The sequence below is a fragment of the Oreochromis niloticus genome, linkage group LG17 (assembly GCF_001858045.2).
Source record: "Oreochromis niloticus isolate F11D_XX linkage group LG17, O_niloticus_UMD_NMBU, whole genome shotgun sequence".
NCBI classification, from domain to species: Eukaryota; Metazoa; Chordata; class Actinopteri; order Cichliformes; family Cichlidae; genus Oreochromis; species Oreochromis niloticus.
In genome coordinates this window covers 6,746,038-6,766,722 of record NC_031981.2, presented here as the reverse complement: position 1 = coordinate 6,766,722, position 20,685 = coordinate 6,746,038, and the positions used below count along the sequence as shown (strand labels likewise).

The 20,685-nt window shown below is 40.9% G+C and overlaps 2 protein-coding genes across 6 annotated transcripts in view; one reads left to right on the top strand and one right to left on the bottom strand.

The window, feature by feature from the left end:
- The first annotated feature begins 23 nt into the window (after positions 1–23).
- On the top strand, positions 24–2,379 carry morn2 (MORN repeat containing 2). 2 transcript variants are annotated; one of them, XM_019346661.2, is made up of 7 exons: positions 24–87; positions 176–252; positions 366–401; positions 476–526; positions 686–792; positions 875–1,011; positions 2,215–2,379. In XM_019346661.2, the coding sequence occupies exons 2-7, from the start codon at positions 246–248 to the stop codon at positions 2,315–2,317; spliced, it is 441 nt and encodes a 146-aa protein (XP_019202206.1). In that variant the 5' UTR covers positions 24–87; positions 176–245; the 3' UTR covers positions 2,318–2,379. The 2 variants fall into 2 exon arrangements, with proteins under 2 accessions (XP_019202206.1, XP_025755435.1); XM_025899650.1 differs by lacking the exon at positions 24–87 and having other exon boundaries at positions 151–290.
- Positions 2,380–2,759: 380 nt separating this feature from the next.
- strip2 (striatin interacting protein 2) overlaps positions 2,760–20,685 on the bottom strand; it is a 33,993-nt gene continuing 16,067 nt past the window's right edge. For 3 of the 4 annotated variants that reach the window (XM_013274658.3, XM_019346657.2, XM_019346659.2), the window contains 16 exons: positions 20,051–20,157; positions 19,801–19,928; positions 18,365–18,553; positions 17,948–17,998; positions 14,391–14,623; positions 13,687–13,752; positions 13,536–13,599; positions 13,179–13,250; positions 11,968–12,042; positions 11,569–11,666; positions 10,630–10,756; positions 9,704–9,804; positions 9,428–9,494; positions 9,225–9,329; positions 8,843–9,047; positions 2,760–7,402 (listed from right to left, as the gene is read on the bottom strand). In XM_013274658.3, coding sequence (XP_013130112.1) covers positions 7,152–7,402; positions 8,843–9,047; positions 9,225–9,329; positions 9,428–9,494; positions 9,704–9,804; positions 10,630–10,756; positions 11,569–11,666; positions 11,968–12,042; positions 13,179–13,250; positions 13,536–13,599; positions 13,687–13,752; positions 14,391–14,623; positions 17,948–17,998; positions 18,365–18,553; positions 19,801–19,928; positions 20,051–20,157 — 1,939 coding nt within the window. In that variant the 3' untranslated portion in view covers positions 2,760–7,151. The remainder of the gene's footprint in view (positions 7,403–8,842; positions 9,048–9,224; positions 9,330–9,427; positions 9,495–9,703; positions 9,805–10,629; positions 10,757–11,568; positions 11,667–11,967; positions 12,043–13,178; positions 13,251–13,535; positions 13,600–13,686; positions 13,753–14,390; positions 14,624–17,947; positions 17,999–18,364; positions 18,554–19,800; positions 19,929–20,050; positions 20,158–20,685) is intronic. The other variant, XM_013274659.3, reaches the window with a different exon arrangement.

Here is a 20,685-nt window from a genome sequence, read left to right as displayed (position 1 = left end):
CCGTAACCATGGTAACAAGGGCTAGCCTCTAACTCCCTTTAAAACACAGGACCCCGGGCTTACTGGCAGCATTAGCTATATTTAAGGGCGAGTCAAAGTGAACAGCTACAGTGCGGTTGTAACTTGTGTCGTAGTCACAACTTTCTAATCAGCTGTCTGACTTTTCACATTGAAGAAGTTGGCCAGAACACAGCATTTGCTCTCGGCTCTGACAACCATCTGCCAGCTGGGGGAAGCTGTCACGGATGTCTGGTAGAGTGTGATTGTGAAGATCTGAGTTCTAACACCTAGTGCGCGCGCGCACACACACACACACACACACACACACACATCCTGTTCTGATTCGGTGTGATTTTCATTTTCAGATAAGAAAGGAGGCGATTCTTTGAACACTAATGATGGTAAATATCCTCTTCGCGCTTCCACAGTTTGCGTATTCTTGTGACAGCGTGAATAAATGTGTATTTGTTTACAGGGGGTGGACCTCTAAAAGTCTCCTACATTTTTCCAAACGGAGACAGATATGGTAAGTTATAGCTGGCTGATGATCCAGCTTTACACGTGAAACATTTCCACGTGTAAAAATCTTGGGAAGAAGAGACCTAATTCTTGGTTAAAGCAATACACAATGCTCAGATGAAATTTGCGTCTATGCTAGTTATGTATGAACCTCTGTTCTCCACAGAGGGAGGGTGCAGCAGGTCTGCATATGGAGCACTGGTGAGGAGCGGTGCTGGTAAACACACCTCAGCATGTGGCATCACATACACTGGAGAGTGGCATGAGGACAAAGTATGCATTTACAAATTTTCAAACATCAGTTATTTTTACCATGTGGTTAGACAAACATAATCTCCCTCTCTCGCTCTCCCAGATGCATGGTAGAGGCACCATGCAGTATCCCTCTGGAGCACAATATGAAGGAGAATTCAAAGACAACATGTACAACGGCACAGGAACATACACCTTCCCAGATGGTTCTATGTGTAAAGGTCACTTTCATAATAACAGGTAAAAAAAAAAAAGCCAAATGCCTTTTTAAAAATATTTTCTGAAAAAAAAAGATCAGATAAATATTAAAGACAACTATTATATGAGAGTTTTTATCTTAAAAGACACAAACATGTCATTTGGGAGTTTGCACAGGAGATGCAATTGACCAAACAAGAAATCCCAGACAAACCCAGTACAGTTCTTAAAGCACCTGATGATCAGATGAGATTTAAAGTTACAGTGCTTAGCGTGGGGAAGATTCAAATGCAGGATGTGGGAACAAACAAAAATTCCAAAGTTCAAACTGGATTCTTCTAGTCTTATCAGAATCAGAATCAGAAGACTTTATTTATCCCCGAGGGGAAATTAACAAACAACCGAGCAGCATACGTTGAAGATAAGGACAATAAGAACAGGCAATAGGAGTGAAATAATAAATACACAGAATATACAGTATATACAGTTTTAAAATTAAAGTGACTGAAGGTGAATAAATAACTGCAAGTGACTAAAAGTGAATAAAGTGTCAGTAGTGTAAGAAGAGTGTAGTTTATGTTTATGGGTGTGGGAAATTATGATTATAAAGGCCAACCTGGGAACCAAAATATAGCCAACACTAAGATATGACAATGACAAGGTGGTGACAAGCTGGTGAGATATTTATATATAGAGAGATATATATATATAAAAGCATAAATCTAATTTTATGTTTGGTCCCCAACGTGCTCTAAATCAATTTTACGCTGCAGCTTCTTGAACACAGAGTAGAACATTGATTAGTTACATCTGAATTTGCATATTTCCACATTCTTAATAATCTGTTCATGTGACAATTTCTGTGCTTGGAGTAGTTTCTGCTCAATTAATCTTTTTTAGTCTTAAGAATAGTCAAGCATGGGAGAGAAAGTACCCGTTTATTTCCCAGCTGGAGTTCTTCGGTTTGGTCAAGCCAGCTAACACAAAGGAAACCTGGCTATGTTAAACTTCCTTCATAGGTCAAACCATATAAATTTAAAGAATATATGGTAACAACAACTGTTTGGATGAACTGTATCCAGACCAGACTCAAATTTATGATCTTTCCTTATTTTCATTTATTGTACGCGTTTAGTTACAATATTGTGTATAACCCAGTAGTTGTTCTTTCTTTAGTTCTTTGGCTTTGTTTGGTTCAAGCAGATGAAATTGAAGGTTTTAGCTGTTTTTACTGGTGTGTTCCAGGTTGGAGGGAGATGGGGCCTTCATTAGTGCACAGGGACTGGTCTGGACGGGGGAGTTCCACGGCAAAGCAGCGCTTGGACTCAAATTGCAACACAATCTTTAGGCAAAACAAATACCACACTTTGGCACCACACAACTATAACATTAAAATGTAACTGTATCAGACAACAAACTTCTATATTTTGTTTTTCATACAAGATCTTGTGCACATTTTCTTTCACTTCATATATTAGTGGGTGACTATTGCTGGCATAAGTGAGTCAGGTATCTACAATACTGTGTCTTGACTCTTTGTGAGAGTGAAGGACAAGTGCAGGGCAATTTTATTATCACTGCACCACCATCCAATCCCAGAGGGGCTCATGTCCCCATCCATAACAGCTGTACCCAAACTGCTGGAACATTGGCCTGGGGAAGAGTGAGTATGTGGTCATTTTGACCTTCAGTGTGTGTACACACAGCTTTGTGCGTGAACTGGCTTTCTGCCCCACATAACCCCTCCGACAACTCGGCCAGCGAATTAAAATGAGTCGACAAACAAACACAAGTGTTCAACACTGTTTAATAAGCAACTCTGCAACTCTGATATTGTAATCTGTCACTCTATCGTATAATGCCTCTATGGATGTGTAATTGCACATACCCCTGAACATCTTCAGTGTCGAGTATTTACTGGATCTAGAATATGCAGATATGGAAGTGTGAGTAACAAAAAACACATATATACGGTAATAACGTCCATACAATACTAAACACTTCTGGTGAAATATTACCCCAGATACAATAAACGGCAATTGTCACTGATTGTACAGTTTTCAGGTAGAAAAAAAAAAACATATTTTTTTTGTATTCCAAGTCTTCAGTACGGACTTGAATGCAGATAGCAGAAACAAGAGAATAAAAACAGGAAATGGCACTCAAATTTGGCACAAGATACAAAAAGAAATAAACATTACATCTGAACTTTAAGTGCGACCAACACTCACAATGAGCTACTGTGTTTTCGTGACGATGAACAGCTTATGCAGTAAATGTTTAGAGGTTCAGGTGTATCAGAATGTATATTTCTCTTTACAGGTAGTGAGCCAGAGAATGGCAAGGAAGCTTTTAAAACTGTTGTCATATATATATTTGTATATATATCATCTCTCCATAAACCTGAGAATCTATAAAGTATACAATATTATCATTAAAGATATCGCCTTCCTGAAGAAGAAAACAAAAAGAGAATCCTGTGTGGTGCACAACACTGTACGAGTGACTGTACCAGAAACAAAAAAACCTTTTCTTACTGGACGGGAAAGACAAAAAGGTTAGCCATTTAAAATGCCACATTAACGCGTGAACACAGAACAGAACAGTGGTCATGCACATTTCAACAAGACTGAGTATCAAAATTATTTCTATACAGAGATAATACGTAACAGTTTGTAACCCCTCAAAGCAAGTAGATAACAATCTGAAACAATCAACAATTGTACAAAAAAAAGTACATGCTTTTTGTCCTTTGTGCTTGTTTGTGTGCTTAAGTAAAGACATATCCAGGAAACAAGGTGCTCAGCTCTGGAGCATCGTTTAGGCAGTCGCATCTAAAGGAAGTTGCACTAAACTGGAAAAGCAGCACCATTATTGTGACAACCGCCACCGCCAGTGTGGTTCGCGTGTTGTGCTGTTGTTGAGTGGAAGTGGGGCGTCAATTAACAGAATGGCCGCTGTTCCGATCATGGGTTCGAATAACTCCAGATGGTTCGATAAAAAAAGCTCAGGGAAGCAAGCAGACATAGTCCAGCCAAGACAACAAATTAGTTTTCACTCTAGAGGTCTTTTTGCTTTAAAATAAAAAAATTACAATTTTTGGAAACACTTCAGATAAAATTTTTGTTTGTTTTCTAATGTTTTGCTTCTTTGTGGCGTGCCAAGACAAAACTGACACACCATTGAGCTATGGAGGACAAAGAGTACCAAATTAAACAATCAATAAAAAAATAATTAAATGTTCCATTATTTGGATGAAAAACCTTTTAAATTGCCTTCACTTAGTCATAAAAAGGGACAGTTACATTCTTTTAATTGCTTCTGTGTGTATAAATGTCTCCATTCACAACAGCCAAGAAAAGACACGATCAAGACAGACTTGTGGACTCCAGTATGTCCATAATATTGAATAATAATGTTTGCAAATATCTGTCAGAACTATGTCTAAAAATTTATTTTATTGAATAGGTTTCTGGTGCGTTGAGAAAAACTATTTTGTGTGTTTGTTTATGTATTAATATTTGTTTGAGTATTTCTCTGTTTGCATTGTTACCACAATAATCCAAAGACATCTTGAAGTTGTAAAGTTATAGAAAATAAACAAAGAAAAATAGACTTTAACTTTGAAGCTTTGACATTTAGGGAAACAAAGAATTTAAAAAAAGACAATTTTCAAATACTGCACACGTTTATTTATTTTCAATTAAATTAAAATCCTTAATCAATTTAAAAATAGCAGGCTCCAGCCCTCCGTGACCCTGATAAGGAAAAGCAGAAGAGAATGGATGGAATTTACTAAAAATATTTGTTTTAAATCATGAATTTATTTCAGTGTTATTTCCCCCTTAGTGTCTATGATTTCAAGCAGCTTTCTGACTGTTCAAGTTGAGCCTGGCATTAACTAACTAAAAGATACGATGTTGATCTTATGATGAACTTGAAATTACAGCTGCTTAATTTGGATAACAAAATAACATATTTATTGAGAAATGAAAAGGTTGTAGTTGAAACATAATAAATGGATAAATAAACAAACGAACAACAAGAAATAAATGGAGAAATTGGCAAATATGAGAATAAATGCATGAGTAAATAAATGCTATGCCTATATTTTTTGATATATTTTAAAGAATATTTATTAACTGAGTCACTCATTTTTTTAAAATTTAGTTCTAATCTTGGCAGATTTGGTCTTCCATAATTGTAAAAAAAAAACTTCCCCATTCCACAGTCAATAACAAATTCAAACAAGTGATACGCAGGTCATATTATGGCTCAGTCATAATTGAGTAAAACTACGACTATAACCTCATTGCGACTAGGAGAAATGAATAATTGCCCAGGTGCTGCACTGAATTTTTCACATTCGGCAACCAATTGCAAGCATTTGTGGGGACCAACTGGGGAGATCGAGAGTGCAACACCCCTACGTCTGTGCAACCACTCCTGATTGTAATTGCCCAGGTCGCCTGCTGGGAGAAAACCTGTTTTCAAACAGTCGTTGTCCAATTCAAGACTGACTGCCAGACAAACAGAAAAAGGTTTGCAAATAACTGTCAACTAATTTAGAAATGCAGACAAATTACCAACATGTGGCAATCTATCTGAGCCAGTTTGCACCAATTCTGTTTTCAACAGAGAACTCAAATCAACTGGCTTTCAACTGGCTGCATTTTGGTTATATTCCTATGTAATTTTCATTAAAATCACTGTCCTGCAGCAATTACGTCACCATCTCTGAATTTGTATTTCAGATCTTTGGGTTCTGGCTGGACTCTTAATATAAGCAGTTGATGTGAAGTTCTGTGTCTGTAGATAGCAACAGATTTGCAGTTTTCACTGATTTATCTTAGCTGATTGCTTTATTATCACAAACACATTGCATTTAATTTCCAACTTGACCATATTCAGTGACAGACTGATAGAAGACTGACTCCATCTTGTTGCTGGTTCGTCAATATCTTTGTTCTTGGCACACCACAGTGGCTTTGAAGACAGCGACTGACTGAGTGGTTGCAGGCTTTGTTTACACCTTTTGAAGGAACCATTTCAAAAGCAAGTTCATTGCACGCGGTTGCAATAATTGTGGTCACACTGCGGCCTCCAACCAATGTTTTCCCCAGTGTTACTGTAGCGTTACAGCTTCATTCAAAGTGATATGAAAAACTGAAGCGTTTTGATAAAAAGTACATCCAATTAGCTTCCATGACCTCTTCTATGGAACTCGACTGCAGGTACGACATGTATCGAAACAAACCCTGGAGGACATCAGTAATTATAGGTTTGACGGTGCTTAAAATGAAGCTAAGATATTTGGAATAGCAGGATTTCTGTATATAAGTTCAATTTTCTACTTAAAAATACAGATATAGTTTTTTTTAAGACAAAACATTTTGTTTTTTAAACTCACATCTCCCATGTTTTTAGATTTCCTTCTCCACACAAAGACTTTTACACATCCACAGAACAAACCCATACACTAATAAGCTGGTATATTTCTCTTTAGTTTTTTTGGTGCCTTCGGAGCAAAGAGCTCCCATTTCTACATTTGGACTATCATAACCCTGTGACTCCATTTCTCTTTTATACAAAATATATAATAGAAATGTTTAAACCCATCACCGACAATCCACAATCCCTATACCTACAGTAGGCTCTGTGTTAAATTAAAAAAAAAGGTTCTTTCAAACAATCATTTATCACATAATGTTTAGAACACGTTGATACAAATAAATAGGAAAACATCACTGAGGAATCAGAAGAGCACCGACATGTTAAAAAAAGGGACATGGTGTAGAAATTGATGTTTTTGTTGTCAAACATGGGGGGCGGGGCAGTATAACTGGCCAAAAAAAAAACAGTTTCCTGCTACAGCGATACCAGGTGTTTCTTATAACTGCTACCTCTGTTCTTGCCGGTCATGTGTGTTCATAGTAGTTATAGGCACATGTCAGTGTGTGGCACTCTTTAATTTGATCCATTTTACAACTCATCTTTGATCCTCTTGTCATTTCTTCCATTGCTGCATGCAGCTGCCAGCTCCTTCTTCCCTCCTTCCTCCCGCCGGCGCTGCTTGGTACGACCTCCTTAAACCACTCCCAAGAGGCTCAATGTGTGACCTTCGCACAGTTACATCCACCCCACGCCCTCATGCCCCCCTCTCTTCCCTCCCTCCCCGTACGTTATGGATTCTGCAGTAGCCCCTCCCACTGGATCGGCTGCGAGAAGACCTCTCTCTCCAGCCACATCTCGTAGCTGTAGTGGAAGTCCTCCGGCAGCTCTACGCGCTGGCCCAGCACGCTCTGCAGGCAGTTGTCCACGGGCGCGAAATCTCCGTTCTTGTTCCTTTCGTAGCGGCGGCTGTTGAACTTCTCGATGCTCTCCCGCAGGGCACACTCCTCTGCCTGGAAGTCCCACGGCCGTGCGTCGATATCTGCGATTTTTACACAATTTGAATTTTAATTTGAGTGCCTGCTTCTTCTTTTTATCTCCTACTCTTTCCCGCTCTCTCTCACGCTCACAGTGACAGCTTGCTTGCTCTCCCGTGAGGGATGGTGACCCTGAAAAGTCCCCCCACCCCACTCCCACCCCCATCCCTGTTGCCATAGCAACACAACCCAGACAGTTTGCCATTGGCTGCTGGACAACTGTACGACATACATATATGACAGTACAGGAATCATGCAACCAGCTGCACAAACACCCACATACATGCAGTAATTATCCTGAACGTGCCTGTTTTCACAGCCGCGGGTACACATGTTCATTATGCTGCAGTCTCTTCTCTGTTCATCAGCTCTGAGTGAGGAGCACTGCTGGGGCCAATTAGCTCTGTGACTGCTTCGTTTAGGAAGATCTAAAAGGCTAAACTGAACGTATTCTGAGCAACGCTGCAGGACGTTCCTAATTTAATCTGTGACTCCAGCCTATCAGACTACTACTTACTAAGCTCCACTCGACAGTTTTTGATTAATATAATACACTTGTGTCATCATCATAAAGCATACAATGAAACTGTCACAGCTGTTCCCATTAAGACGCTGTTAGAATATTCTATTTTGCATTTTTAAATCAGATTTTTTATTTTATTATTTATATTTTTACTACTTTATCTTTTCTTTTAGCTAATGTATTTTGTCACTGTAAACTAAGAGTCAGACACTGGCTTATCACAGACATATTAACACATACTGACATTTTTTTAAAGCACATTGCAGAAAATCTGAATTTGGAAGTACTGTTATAACAGCGTTTGTCCAGCAGAGGGGGCTATATGTGTTCAGCACTCTGCAGCACAAGTAGCAGAGAGTCATCAAAGCTGAATGGTGCAGAACAAATGCCTTCTTCACTTAAGTTACAGTAACTTTATGGTTTAGATATACTGTATGTGTATTATACATAAAGAATACGTGTTGCTATATCTATTAAAGGATATTTTTTGTGTATCTGCCCCCAAAATAACACATCAGTTGCTCCAAACAATTTGTATCCAATTTCAAATTGGATACAAATTGGTTAAAGAAAAATTCCTAGACATAAAGTGTTAAAAGGAGTAAAAATGAACTAAAACCCAGAGAGCACATGAGTCACAAAACATAAATTGGTCTTTAGTAAATCAAACTGAACCGTGTAAACAGATTATAGGCTGTTCCCCAGTACACAGGGATATTTGACCTTTTTTTGACCTTTCGTCCACACGTAAACAATGTTTTAGGTCACTGAAAACTGAGCTTCTGAGCAAAGTGTTATTTGTAGCTTCTGATTGGCTAGTATTTTCAGTTTTTGGGGGGTTTCGTGATATTTTTCAAAATGTAAGCAGAAAATTCCTGTTTCAACAAATCTCCGCATACTGCTTCTGCGAGCTGCTATTTACCGTTTCCATAGGCCCAGTCATCATTGAGCCTGTGGCGGACCTTCTGGTAGATAGCTGACATGGTCTTCATGTTGCTCTTCCTCCACTGGCGGCCCAGGTACTTGGTCTGAATCTTGAGCAGTTTGAGAACATAGAGCTGCATCATGGCCTGCTTCACCTTCAAAGCCCTCTTCAAGATGGGGGCAGACTTGAAAACAACCAGCATCTGAAAGAAAAATTAAATACAATGAAGCAAAATCAATGCATCTTACAAACTAAATGTCCCTTTAACAGGATCCACACTCGTAAGGAGGCAGATACCGCTTTGCATTCTAGTGAATTCAGGTGGGCGTTCCAACCTAAAGCTTCTTTATGAGACGCAAACTAATGCAGATTTACACACCATGGTCCTCGAGTGTTTCCACTTGGTGAGCTTGTTCAGGATTCTCAGCAGATTAATGCAGGAAAACAGATTCCTCCAGCAGAACTGACTGCTGTCTCCGGCTTCCTGAAAACACACGTGGAGACACCGAGATCGTCATGACACAGCGAGCACTACGTTCTTAGCTGACTGTTAGTCACTGAGGCTCAATCAGTGTGACTCACCAGGCTCTCAGCTGTAAGCTCAGGCATCTCATGGACCACACAATGGGGAAAGTCCAGCACACATATACTATAGTGTGAAAACACAGAAATAAACAAGAAGAGGCAAAAACTGATGACTTTGCAGATCAACCTGTCACCTGTAACTTCATGTGAATCTGTATGAACCCCTTTTAGGTTATTACACCAAACACATGCCTGTGCGACTGATCGTCGTAGGCTGAAAATGGTGACGTAAATGGCGCTGTAAGTCGAAAGGATGAGAGAAAAGGATCCTACCTGTTTTTGGCACTGATGTAAGACATGATGTTCTGGTTAAAGAACTTGAGGATGAGTGGGATACAGTTGGCAAACACCAAGTGCTGGGAGACAATCTCAAACTGCAGGGAAAAAAAGAGGAGGCGGCAGTGAGGAACAGTCTGGGAAGAGCCATGGCTGAAAATGCAACTGTTACATTTGGTGATATGTATTGGAAGAAAGGAAAGTCTATCAATCAATAATAGTAAAAAATAATGCAAGACATTTCAGACTTTTCTTTGGGGGGCGTGGGGAAAAACAACCCAATATTACTGCTGAGTGTGGAAAAGATCAGGAGCCAAGTGGGGTCATTTCTCATGCTGAAGCTACATGATTCATCTCAATGCCGAGTTTGTGTGCGTCTCAAACAATCCGCAACCGATTTGACCTTCCACTGTAGCCGCTTTCCCCCTCGAAATTGTGTCAGCATGTAATCTCTTTTAGGTGCAACAGAGGGCGCTATTAAATCAATTTTACAGAGCAGCTTCTCAACGATGTCGATATCCCTTACTAGCAACAGAAAAATTCAGAATCACTAAAGCAACAAAACACTGAGATATTAAGCACCAGAAATGAGGATGAATCACTAAAAAAAATCCAGATGTGCTTTTTCAGTGCGTTTTATGTCCTCACTGAGATGAGCGCCAACTGCGAGTCTGTGTGGCTGAGTCGGGGGTTGCGAGTTGTGAGTGAAGATAAGGCTACAAACGTGTGAGGGAGAGATGAGGATGAAATGGAGAAAGTGATGGCATGCTTGACTGATTAATCAGGCGGAGGACTGGGGAGGCTACAGTGGGGGAGGTATATGGATTTTATCAGGGAAGAGAGGTGAAACATAAGAGGAGAAAAAGTGAGTTAAGGTGTATGTAGGAGGGCACAGTGGAGGTGTGTCTGTGTGTGTGTGTAACCTGATAGATATGGTTGAGTTTGAAGTGCTTGAGGAGCAGGAGCAGCAGAGCAGAGATGGCCTTGACGATGATTTCCTTGTGCCGGTTAACATCGATTCCCAGCTTCATGCTCTGCAGGACGGTGATACTAAAAAGAAACACACGCTGTAACTGTAAGGCCTGCGGGTCTTTAACAGTATAACCACTTCTCTGACAAAGTGACAGGTATAGAAGGAGACCGAATAAGATTTATTTTTGGCTTTTAAAAAAATTTTTTTAGCCAGGACAGAACTGGAAGTCACGCAGGAAACAAACTGTGGCAGACTTGAACCCAGGCACCCTGTATGGCCTTCTCATGGCTCTGCTGCCAGCTCAGGCAGGTGAGCAAGTGCATAATTTCAAAACATGCTAACCAAAAAAAAGAAAAAAAAGAAAAAAAAAAAAGAAATGGATTTCAGCCATGAAAATATCAGACATCTTTCTTTTTTCTTTTTCTGAGTGGGTGTTTTTGCATCAGGAAAACTGTCTCTCTTTTCATTGGCGTGTCAGCGAGTCTAAAACAGAGCCATCCTACAGACCACAAACAACCCACAAGCAGTGCATTTCCACCAGTGCTAACAGCCAAGAAAATCCATAAGAAAAACAGGCTGTTTTTTTGCCTTTGCCAAGTGATTAGACAAAAATAAAAATAAATCGTACATAAACAGCAGTGCAAAGATGCTCCCTAGAGGATTTCCTTTTTTTAGTTTACACTGCATCTTTTTTTAATTATTGCTGAGCATTAGCAGCAAAAGTGTGTTTACTCTTCAAAACTGTCTCATCTAAATATGGCTCTAGATATCTACAGCATCATGACAAAAAAAAAAAAAAAAAAAAAAAAAAAAAGAAATACAGCAGCACGGGTAGGGGAAAGAAAAGTAAGACAGTCAAGGATCCCAGCAGTCTTTCTGCAGTACTTACGGCATCTCCTCAGGCAGCACATCGGCCAGGATGTTGATGGAGTCCGTTTTGGCTTTGGAGGTCGGAGCTGCAGCGAGCAGTAGCTTCAGGAGGGCAATCTGATGCAAAAAAGAACACAAAAATAGAAAAATAATAACAGGCTAATCCTTCAAGTTTCTACAGTACCCTCTTAAAATCTTGTAAGCTTTTTTGTCCTCCACAAAACACATTTCATGTGAGATAATGTGCAATAATTTAATGCTAGCTAAAAAAAAAAGGAAGCACAGAATGTGGTATCAGAAATATGATTGAAACCAGTACAAAGACAGTTGCTAACCACTGAGCCTCTGTGTTGGATTATTGAAGATTTAATGAGCTGGTTTTATTAAACAAAGAGCAATTTAATCATGAGGTACTCACCACATACTGTGACAGGTTGGGAAGCATTCCCAGGTACAGCATCTCTGCTGGTGTGTCCTCCACTTCCTCTTCTCCCTGGGAGATAACACGTGTATCCAGTGGAAAGTTAACACTGAGTGCTCAATATGGCAACATTCGAATCTTTCTTCCAAATTTAAGTTCAAACACCTCAACAAAAGCAGATATAAGCTCGACACTGACAGAATTGGGGAAATTAGAGCCAATCACATGATGTGATCACAGCCAATCGATCGAGTTAATGTTGCTGAACCAGACCTATGTTCACGTTCATGCTCAAGTTTGACCTCAGTCACTGTATTTCACACAGTTCTAATGTTATCGCGCTGACAACATCTGTCCACAGGCAGAACAACGTCTTTGTACTGGTGAGAATTAACAGATCTCAGGATCACATGATTCCTTCTTGCAGTCAGTGTGGTCCTACTGGCTTCACCTGCCCTGGAGGTGCTCCAAAAAACTGCAATGCTGTGGACTTGTGGCTGATTTAAACTTCTGCAGTGAATCTTTGTAGAGACCACGACATAACCTACATAAGCACTGAGCATGGGGTTAAATACTTTGCAGTTATGTGAATTAGATCTATGCAGTATCACGCAAAGATATATTTCCGGTATATATAGATATATTTTTAATTTATGTTCACCTGCTGTCACAAGCTGTGGGTACTGACTGACGGGATAAGATCATAGACACTAGCAGCATGAGTCACATTCACAGGTGTCTGTTATCACCCTCAGAGTTTGGGTGAGGACCTCAGACATTTAGGATACAACCATCTGCTGGGAAGCCTGGGGTCCTATGATTCATGTGCATGTTAAGTAAACGCCCACGTTAGTCACCGGAACACGTCATATATACGGAGGCTCCAACAATCTTGGAGCAGAGATGTCGCCGTGGCACCAGCACGGTATCAGGCAGGTGGTTTACGGCTGTAGCTGATCAGTGGACAGTGATCTGAAGGACCGCTTTTGCCGACTGTGCAAGATGCAGTTCTAAACCCTAAATATGTATAGCTGGCAAAGAGTTTGGGAATGGTACTTTCTTCATTTTTAATGTATTTGTGAGGTAACTGTGTCTGGTGCATAAGCCTAATAAGTCTGAAATCGGGCGTGCTTGGAGAAATCATTACAGTTGTGCCTGCTCCCTATAATACACTCTATATTATACACAAGCCTGGTAAGATTGCTGACCAGAGTCAGTGGACACTGTTGCAGCTCCTCTTCCCTTTTGATCTGCACTTCAGCAATGGACACGTACTTATGCTGGAGAAAAAAACAAAAAACAAAAACATATGAGAATAATTGTTAATTAACATCGTCAGCTGACACCCAGAGCTGTGTGATTAAGAATATCAGTCTGTTCTACGAAGACGTTATGGATTTTTCAGTGGGAGGCCAATTTCAAGGGGATTCAACAGTGTGGGAGTATTGATTAACAGAGACTATATCCACAAGGAAGTGGATAAGGGCATCTAGAAATGTGAATTTGTGTAAGAATGACTTACTAAGTTAAAAACAGAGAAAATAATCAGTGATTCCCACACTCACCTGTTTAAGAGTCTTGACACTCTCATGGATGGGTCTGGGTAAGCCCACCAGGGTTTCTGTGTCACTGTAAAGTAACGAACAGCACTGAATGAAGAAGTCGCCAAAAACTGAATGAATAAAGATATTTAACAGTCTCAGATGAAGCACCTACTTCCCCAGAGTAAAACCGATGAACTTGTTCCTACTCGTCTCGAGGAAGTGCTCGATGTCTTTCTCCCTGAAGACACAGGAGCAGACTCAAGTGAGATTTAAGCCACAAATATGTGCGCACACACCCACATAAACGCACACAACACAAGATCACAGCGTACTGCATCAGCTCCCTCTCAAATCTCATCGGGCACACGGTGTGCTGCTGCTGCTGCTCTCCGTGAGAAGGGTTAAGAACCTCCTACTGATCAGAGTCTAATCACCACTGTGTGATGCAGCGCTCTGACCAAAGAAAAAACACACAGTAACGAGAGCGCCCAGTGACACGGCTCAGTTAAAGAAAAGGCTTTAACTGATGCACTGCTATAACGTGTTTCTGTCTTCTCTGAGATGTATTATTCAGCAGCAGCAGCAGCCCCCTGCAGAGACACCCAGGCTCCTGTCTGAAATACATGCATATTGTTGGACGATAGCGAGGAGAGAAATCTGGAGGAGGTTGTGTTTAAGATCTACTTTTAACCTCTCGAAACCAGGGTGGGAAACAGACACCAGCTTCCCATCATGTCCCAGCTGAAGTTTCCTGTACCCTAGTGGTCACCGTGGCAACAAACCAACCAATCCTTTGGAACTTTCGTAGAACAAAACCTCATATCATGAACAACTTTCTGACTTTTAGGAATACAGATTGCAACATTTTTTACTAACCTGACTTTAGGAGCCCAAGGAAGACCTTTGGGGAAGTTGACCCTCTCTGTCGGTGGTCTCAGAGGAGGTGGCGGTGGTGGCGGTTGGATGATGACGTCGCGGTCCAGAGGGTCCACCTCACCCTCAATACCACTGTCCGTGTCCTCGGGGTCCTCCTCTTCGTCCCGGGCGTCATCGTTCTTAAAGGGGTCTCGCTCGTTGTACGTGTCCAAGCTGTCCTGCTTGACCAGGGGCTGGGAGACAGAGGGGAGAGGAGGGGAGGGGGGTCAGATATGCACCTACTGTGCAACCAAGGAGTAAGCAGCTCGTCCAAAGTTTTTAAGACATAATAAATTCCAGTTTTCACTGCAAAACCAAGAAGAAATTGAAAATCCACCATATAAACTTGTGCTGATAAACTCACTACCTGTGAGTTTATCAGCTTTAAGCACCTTTTTCTCTGCAAATGTATATAAAATCATGCAAAAGGAATTAAAGTGCTTCCATCTAGACTGCAGGAAGCAGTGCACCAGATACCATTTTTACTCCATAAGACGATGTGTTTTAATTAAAGTGCAAAAAAATTCACACACATACTAAAAATTACACACTTTCAGCTCAAGCGTTCCATATGTGGTTATTAGCTGGACCTATAGTATATCATTTATAGCAATGCAGCCTCAGTGTGAAGACTCTTCAGGCACAGCTGAAGCAAACCTGCTGCAGGAGGAGTATTAAAGAAAGCTGCTGACGGAGATATTTCTGAGACACCACATACTGATCACACTGAAAACAGAAAGCCTTAAAAAAGTGTGTAAGTGTACCTCAATGGGAAATACACCAATTTTCTTCCATTAAGGATAGCAGAGGAGAAGATTGACTCCACTATTATCCATCATATCACCTTAGCACAGAGGCTAATTACGACCCAAGTGAAGCTGATGTCAATACATGTTGAGATTTACATGTCACACTTACAATAATGAGAATGACAAATGTGCACAGCTTCCTAACAGCAAAACAGACCGCAATATAACTGCACACACCCACACAGACCTGTGAAGTGGTCTAATTACACAGGAATGAATACACCTGTGTGGGTGGATGTGTATATGTGTGTGTGTGACTTAAATATGAAGCTGTATACAGGAGGCTAGCTTTAGGGATCTCCACCTCTATTGCTCACTTAATATCAAATTTTATTATTTTGAGGCAGTGATAGCCTTCTTTTGAACCTTTAAATAGAAAGAGGGTGGCAGCTTCCCCTTGAAGCTAAACGAAAGTATTTGCCATCATTCCATATTAAATGTAGCGTTATAGCATCTGCAAACACTTACCTTTAAAGCTCACTAATTAACACACATTAGAAGCAGTAATAGCAGTCTTTTTGACATTTGGAGAGAACTATGTTTGTTTTATCAAAATACTATCAAATACTTATACTATACTAATACTTATACTATCAAATACTTTAAAGTCTTTATGCAAAGCTAAGCTAACTGTTTCTTTGGGCTTTTTGGTCATTGATATTTAGGCTGCAACCAGCACCCCTAAAGCAAATTATTAAGGTTTAGAGCTAAGGTATGTTTAATAATTATAAAAAGTCTATAAAAAAAAAACCTTATAGGAGGATATTTATTTATATTTGTTTTTTAACATTAGCTTAGAGTTGGGTTAGCTGTTTAATTGCACTTCATGCTAAGATTAGCTAGCTCTACATTTGCAAGATTTCGTGTATGTTAAATATATAAGAAGGACTCTACACCAGACCTGGAGGCATTTAGCCCTTTGCATTATTATTTACTTCTGAATCCTATTTTTCCTTTAACCTCACTGAGGCCGGTCAGGTACACGCAGTTTGTCCCAATTTAAGCCACCAAACACTCTTTGATAAAGTCCCCTGCTACATCAGCTTTTATGACCAAAGAAGCCTAAAAAGGAGTTCAGTTGCCTTCACCTCAAGTGCGTGAGACTGCAAAAAGCTGGATGGCTGAAAACCTACACAGACACATGGTTTTTACGCTCTAAGTCTTTATACTAAGCTAACAGATATTCCATATAAAAAACTGAAGCAACAGATTCCTTGAAATGTTCTTTTAACTCTCTTAGGATACCGTGTCCTGTCAAAAACCTGTGAAACAAATGTGATATATTGAAGAAAGACTTCCACAACACCACAAGCAGCATGTCTGATTAAACTTACCACACATCCACACATCTGCACTGAAGAAACAGGTAAAAACGCAAACGACAGTCTTAAAAAGACAGTCTTCATATTGAACTCTTAAGTGCCAAACACACACACACACACACACACACACACACACAAAAAGCATCTTTGTTTTCTACTTCTACAATGAATGATTGTGGTAAGAGTGCAAGCATCAGGCATGAGTCAGCGTTCGGGGCATTAGTTGAGCTACTGCAGTCGATGTACAGTATTGGTGTATCAGTGGTAGCGCTAATGCTAAGTGAGCACTAATAGTGAGTGTATGGTGGGAGGGAGGGAGTGGGAAGAGGGAGAGGAGAAGGTGAGACTGTGTCGTGAGCCATTCTCTATGGAAAAGCCATTCTCTGCTATGTGGGAGGTAAAGCTAGTGGTTTTTTCTACCAGGGTTAGGGGGCAACTGCTTTTAATGCCATCCATTTAAGAGAGAGGTCAACTGAAACCTAGAATACAGCACCTGCAGAAGTAAAACTACAGCAGCGGTGATCTCAGTTCACCTCCTCAATGAATGCATTTTAAAGACATTGACCCCTAGTCCACACTCTACGGTGCAAGGTGATTTTTGAGACCAAACCCGGTAGCAATGTGATGAAAACTACAAGGGAGATGCTCCTACTGTTGATGTCTGAAGTGAGCTTTCTTTATGGGACTGCTCCAGCGCCAGTGATTACAGCCAGCAAGTCAGCCCTGTCCCTCAAACCCTGCCGCCCCATCCCCCCTACTGAGGAGGAAGACTAGAGAAAGAAGAGTGGAAAGGAGAGGAGGAAGAAAGAGTAACGAAAAGAGGGGAAAACAGTGGAATATGAGCAAAAATAAAAGAGGGGAGAAGACAAAATGGAAAAGCAAAGCAGGGGAAGGGAATGAGGGACACTTGGAGTATTAAAACAGAAGTATGCAAAAATTATTAAAATAACAGGAGACTTAAAGGAAAGCAAAAGAAATACGCACATGTGCATGAAGCTGGAAACAATTAAATGGAGTATTAGAAATTAGGCAGAATGTAAGGCTGCACCAAAACCACCTATAACATCAGAATTTTTCCAATCCATTATCTATTCAAACACTAAAGAGTTTGCCCAGTAGATAACTTCAAACTCCAATTTAAATCAGGTAAATTATCCGACAAGTGCAGAGCATCCGGTCGGGACTGGATGAGTTTTAAATGGCAACAGTTAGGACACGTAGGGGAGAAAAGTAAACGCAGGTAGAAGGAGAAAAGGGAAGCCAAAGAGGCAGAGAGAGGAGATTTTGCTCGGGGCGGGTTGCAGGGATGTGGGAGAGGAGTGCAAAAAGTTTAGCTCAGTGCAGAAAGAAAATGCAGGAGAATAAGAGGGAATTTGTGGGTAAAGACCTGCTTCTTGGGAAAAGGACTGTCTCCTTCCAAGCTATCAACAAAGGCACTCTGTGGGGACACAAGGAAGGAAGAGGGGCAATTAAAGAGGAAGCCTGTCCAGTCAAACTTTGTAGTATTAAAAAAAAAATTGAGAGGCTGGGATTCTCAAAGCTGTCCGAGCACCAAGATCATCTGTGGTCACTGACTTACAGCAGGGAACTGATGATGTTGGAACTTTTGGAAAAAGGTGACCCAGCAAAGAGTTAGAGAGTGAGAGTCTACTAGGGTAGATAGATGAAACTCATCAACACTATGATTATGTTTGTATTAATAACAGCATGCCAGCAATATACACTAAAGTGACACTGTCACCTAAATGTTGTTTAAATGGATTCAGCTTCAGTGTGATGTCCGTGTGTGCTTGAGGGCTAGTACCCTGCGGCTGCGGCGGCCTCTCTTCTGCTGCTGTTGCTGTTCAATGAGCTCCATGGCGGAGGCCGGGGGCGAAGCCGCTCTCATGGCCCTGACCACCTTGATGCTGTCTTCTGGCAGTGGGGACAGGTTGAGACGCTCCCGGTGTCGCACCTTCATCTCCTGGAGCTCCTCAAAACCTCCCAAAGTAAACTGGAAGTCAGAAAAGACCCAGGTAAACGATGATTCATTTGTTATAAAATATTACCAACAAAGTTTAAGTAATGTCTATTAACAGCGGAATAAAATTTTGTTAATAATAATGTGTTAGTTGCCATAGGGAAATTTCCCCTCTGCATTTAACCCATTCACCCAGTGAAGCAGTGGGCAGCCACTAGTACAGTGCCCAGGGAGCAGTGTGTAGGGACGGTACCTTGCTCAGGGGTACCTCAGGGTAGCCGTTCAGTGGATTCAAACCCCCGACCTTCCGATCATGGGGCAACCACTTTACCTACTGAGCTATTCCTGCCCTGCTGATAATGGCTAACATTGTTGGTCACACCTTAAAAATATTAGCCTGTTTGACTCCCCCCCCCAATCAACCAATCACATGGCAGCAACTCAGTGTATTTAGTCATGTAGACGTGGTCATCACGACCTGCTGAAGTTCAAACTGAGAGCCAGAATGATGAAGAAAGACAATCTAAGTGGCTGAACCTGGCATGGTGTTTGTGCCAGATGGACTGTTGTGTATATTTCAGATTTTCCACATCACAGCCATCTGACAATGGTATTAAAAAAAAGGAAAATATCCAATGATTGGCAGTTCTCTGGGAGAAAATGCCTTGTTGACGCCAGGGTCAGAATCTAGTGTAAACAACATGAAAGCATGAATCCATCCTGCTGCTGCTGGTGTAATACTGTGGACATTTTCTTGGCACACTTTGGGCCCTGCAGTGGCAATTTTGTATCATTTAAACGTCACAGCCTACAAAACACAGTACTGTTTTTGACCTTGTCATGCCTTTATGGCCACAGTGTACCCATCCTCTGACTGCTGCTTCCAGCAGCATAAAACACTACGTCACAAAACTCAAACCATCTCAAACTGACAGTGAGTTCACTGCACTCCAGCGGCCTCCACAGTCACCGGATGTCAATGCAACAGAGTAGCAAATTTGCAGCGACTGTGTGATGCCATCATTTCAATATGGACCAAAATCTCTGGGGAATATTTCCAGCACCTTGTTGAATCTACGCCACAAACTATTAAGACAGCTATGAAAGCAAAATAAGGCCCAACCATGTACCAGCAAGGTCTAAATAATGAAGTGGGCGCTGAGTGTTTGTGAAACGTGTTTTATTTAAAAAAAAAACAAACATGCAAAACAAAAATGCAGACATGGACAGAAATAGATTTATTTGCATTACATGCGACTACTTGACTGTAACACACTGACCAGTATTGTTTTCCACAGCAGCAGTAGTACTTTCTTCATGGGGAAGTGTGGCGCGTTCATGCTGCAGAACTTGGTCACCATGGTGAAAAGTAGTAGAGCAAAGGGCTCTCCATTGTAAAGAGGAGAAGCTGGAGGGGGGTCAAAGGCAATGTTTTTAAATGGAATAAAATGACATGCAGTATGAAAGCAACTGAAAAGATATAATCATGTGACTTCAAAATACTGAATAAACACACACACACACACACACCGAGCTCATTCTTGAAGGCCTCTCTGGCTGCTATCCACTCAGGTCGGTCGTCTTCTGTTTGCACTCTAATGGTTTCCACCATCAAGTACATGATGCTCAGTAAGACTCTGCGAGAAAAAGAAACGTCCAAAGAACTCATCATGGACACATTGAGGTTATGTGTGCGTATGTCTGTGTGTGGCATGCATTTAACTGCTGCCCTGACCAGATATAATGGCCCTAAATGGCCTATAAGTACAAGAAACATTGATATCACAGAGGAAATTATGAGAAAGTAGCGCTTGGTTCTGCAAATTGCTCGTGCATTTAGGAGAAAATAATTTCCGAGCTCTGGCTGGATAATGCAGCCAGTCCCTCGTAATTATCTGATGCAATACAGGTGGTGTTTTGTACATTAAATGCTTTGTTCGCTCAACAAAGCTTCTCACTCGGTTCAAAAGGACTATAATGGCTTTCAGTTCTGCGGCAGTAATTAAGGGCAAATCCACTCGTCTAGCTTGTAATTATTTGTAAGTGTTCATCTAGGGAACGCACAGACGGCGCTACTGTATGTGTGTGAATCGTCGTATGATTTCACATGTTTGTGTGTGTGCGTGTAAGGCCTGTTGTGTTAAAAAAAATCAATTTCATTAGGC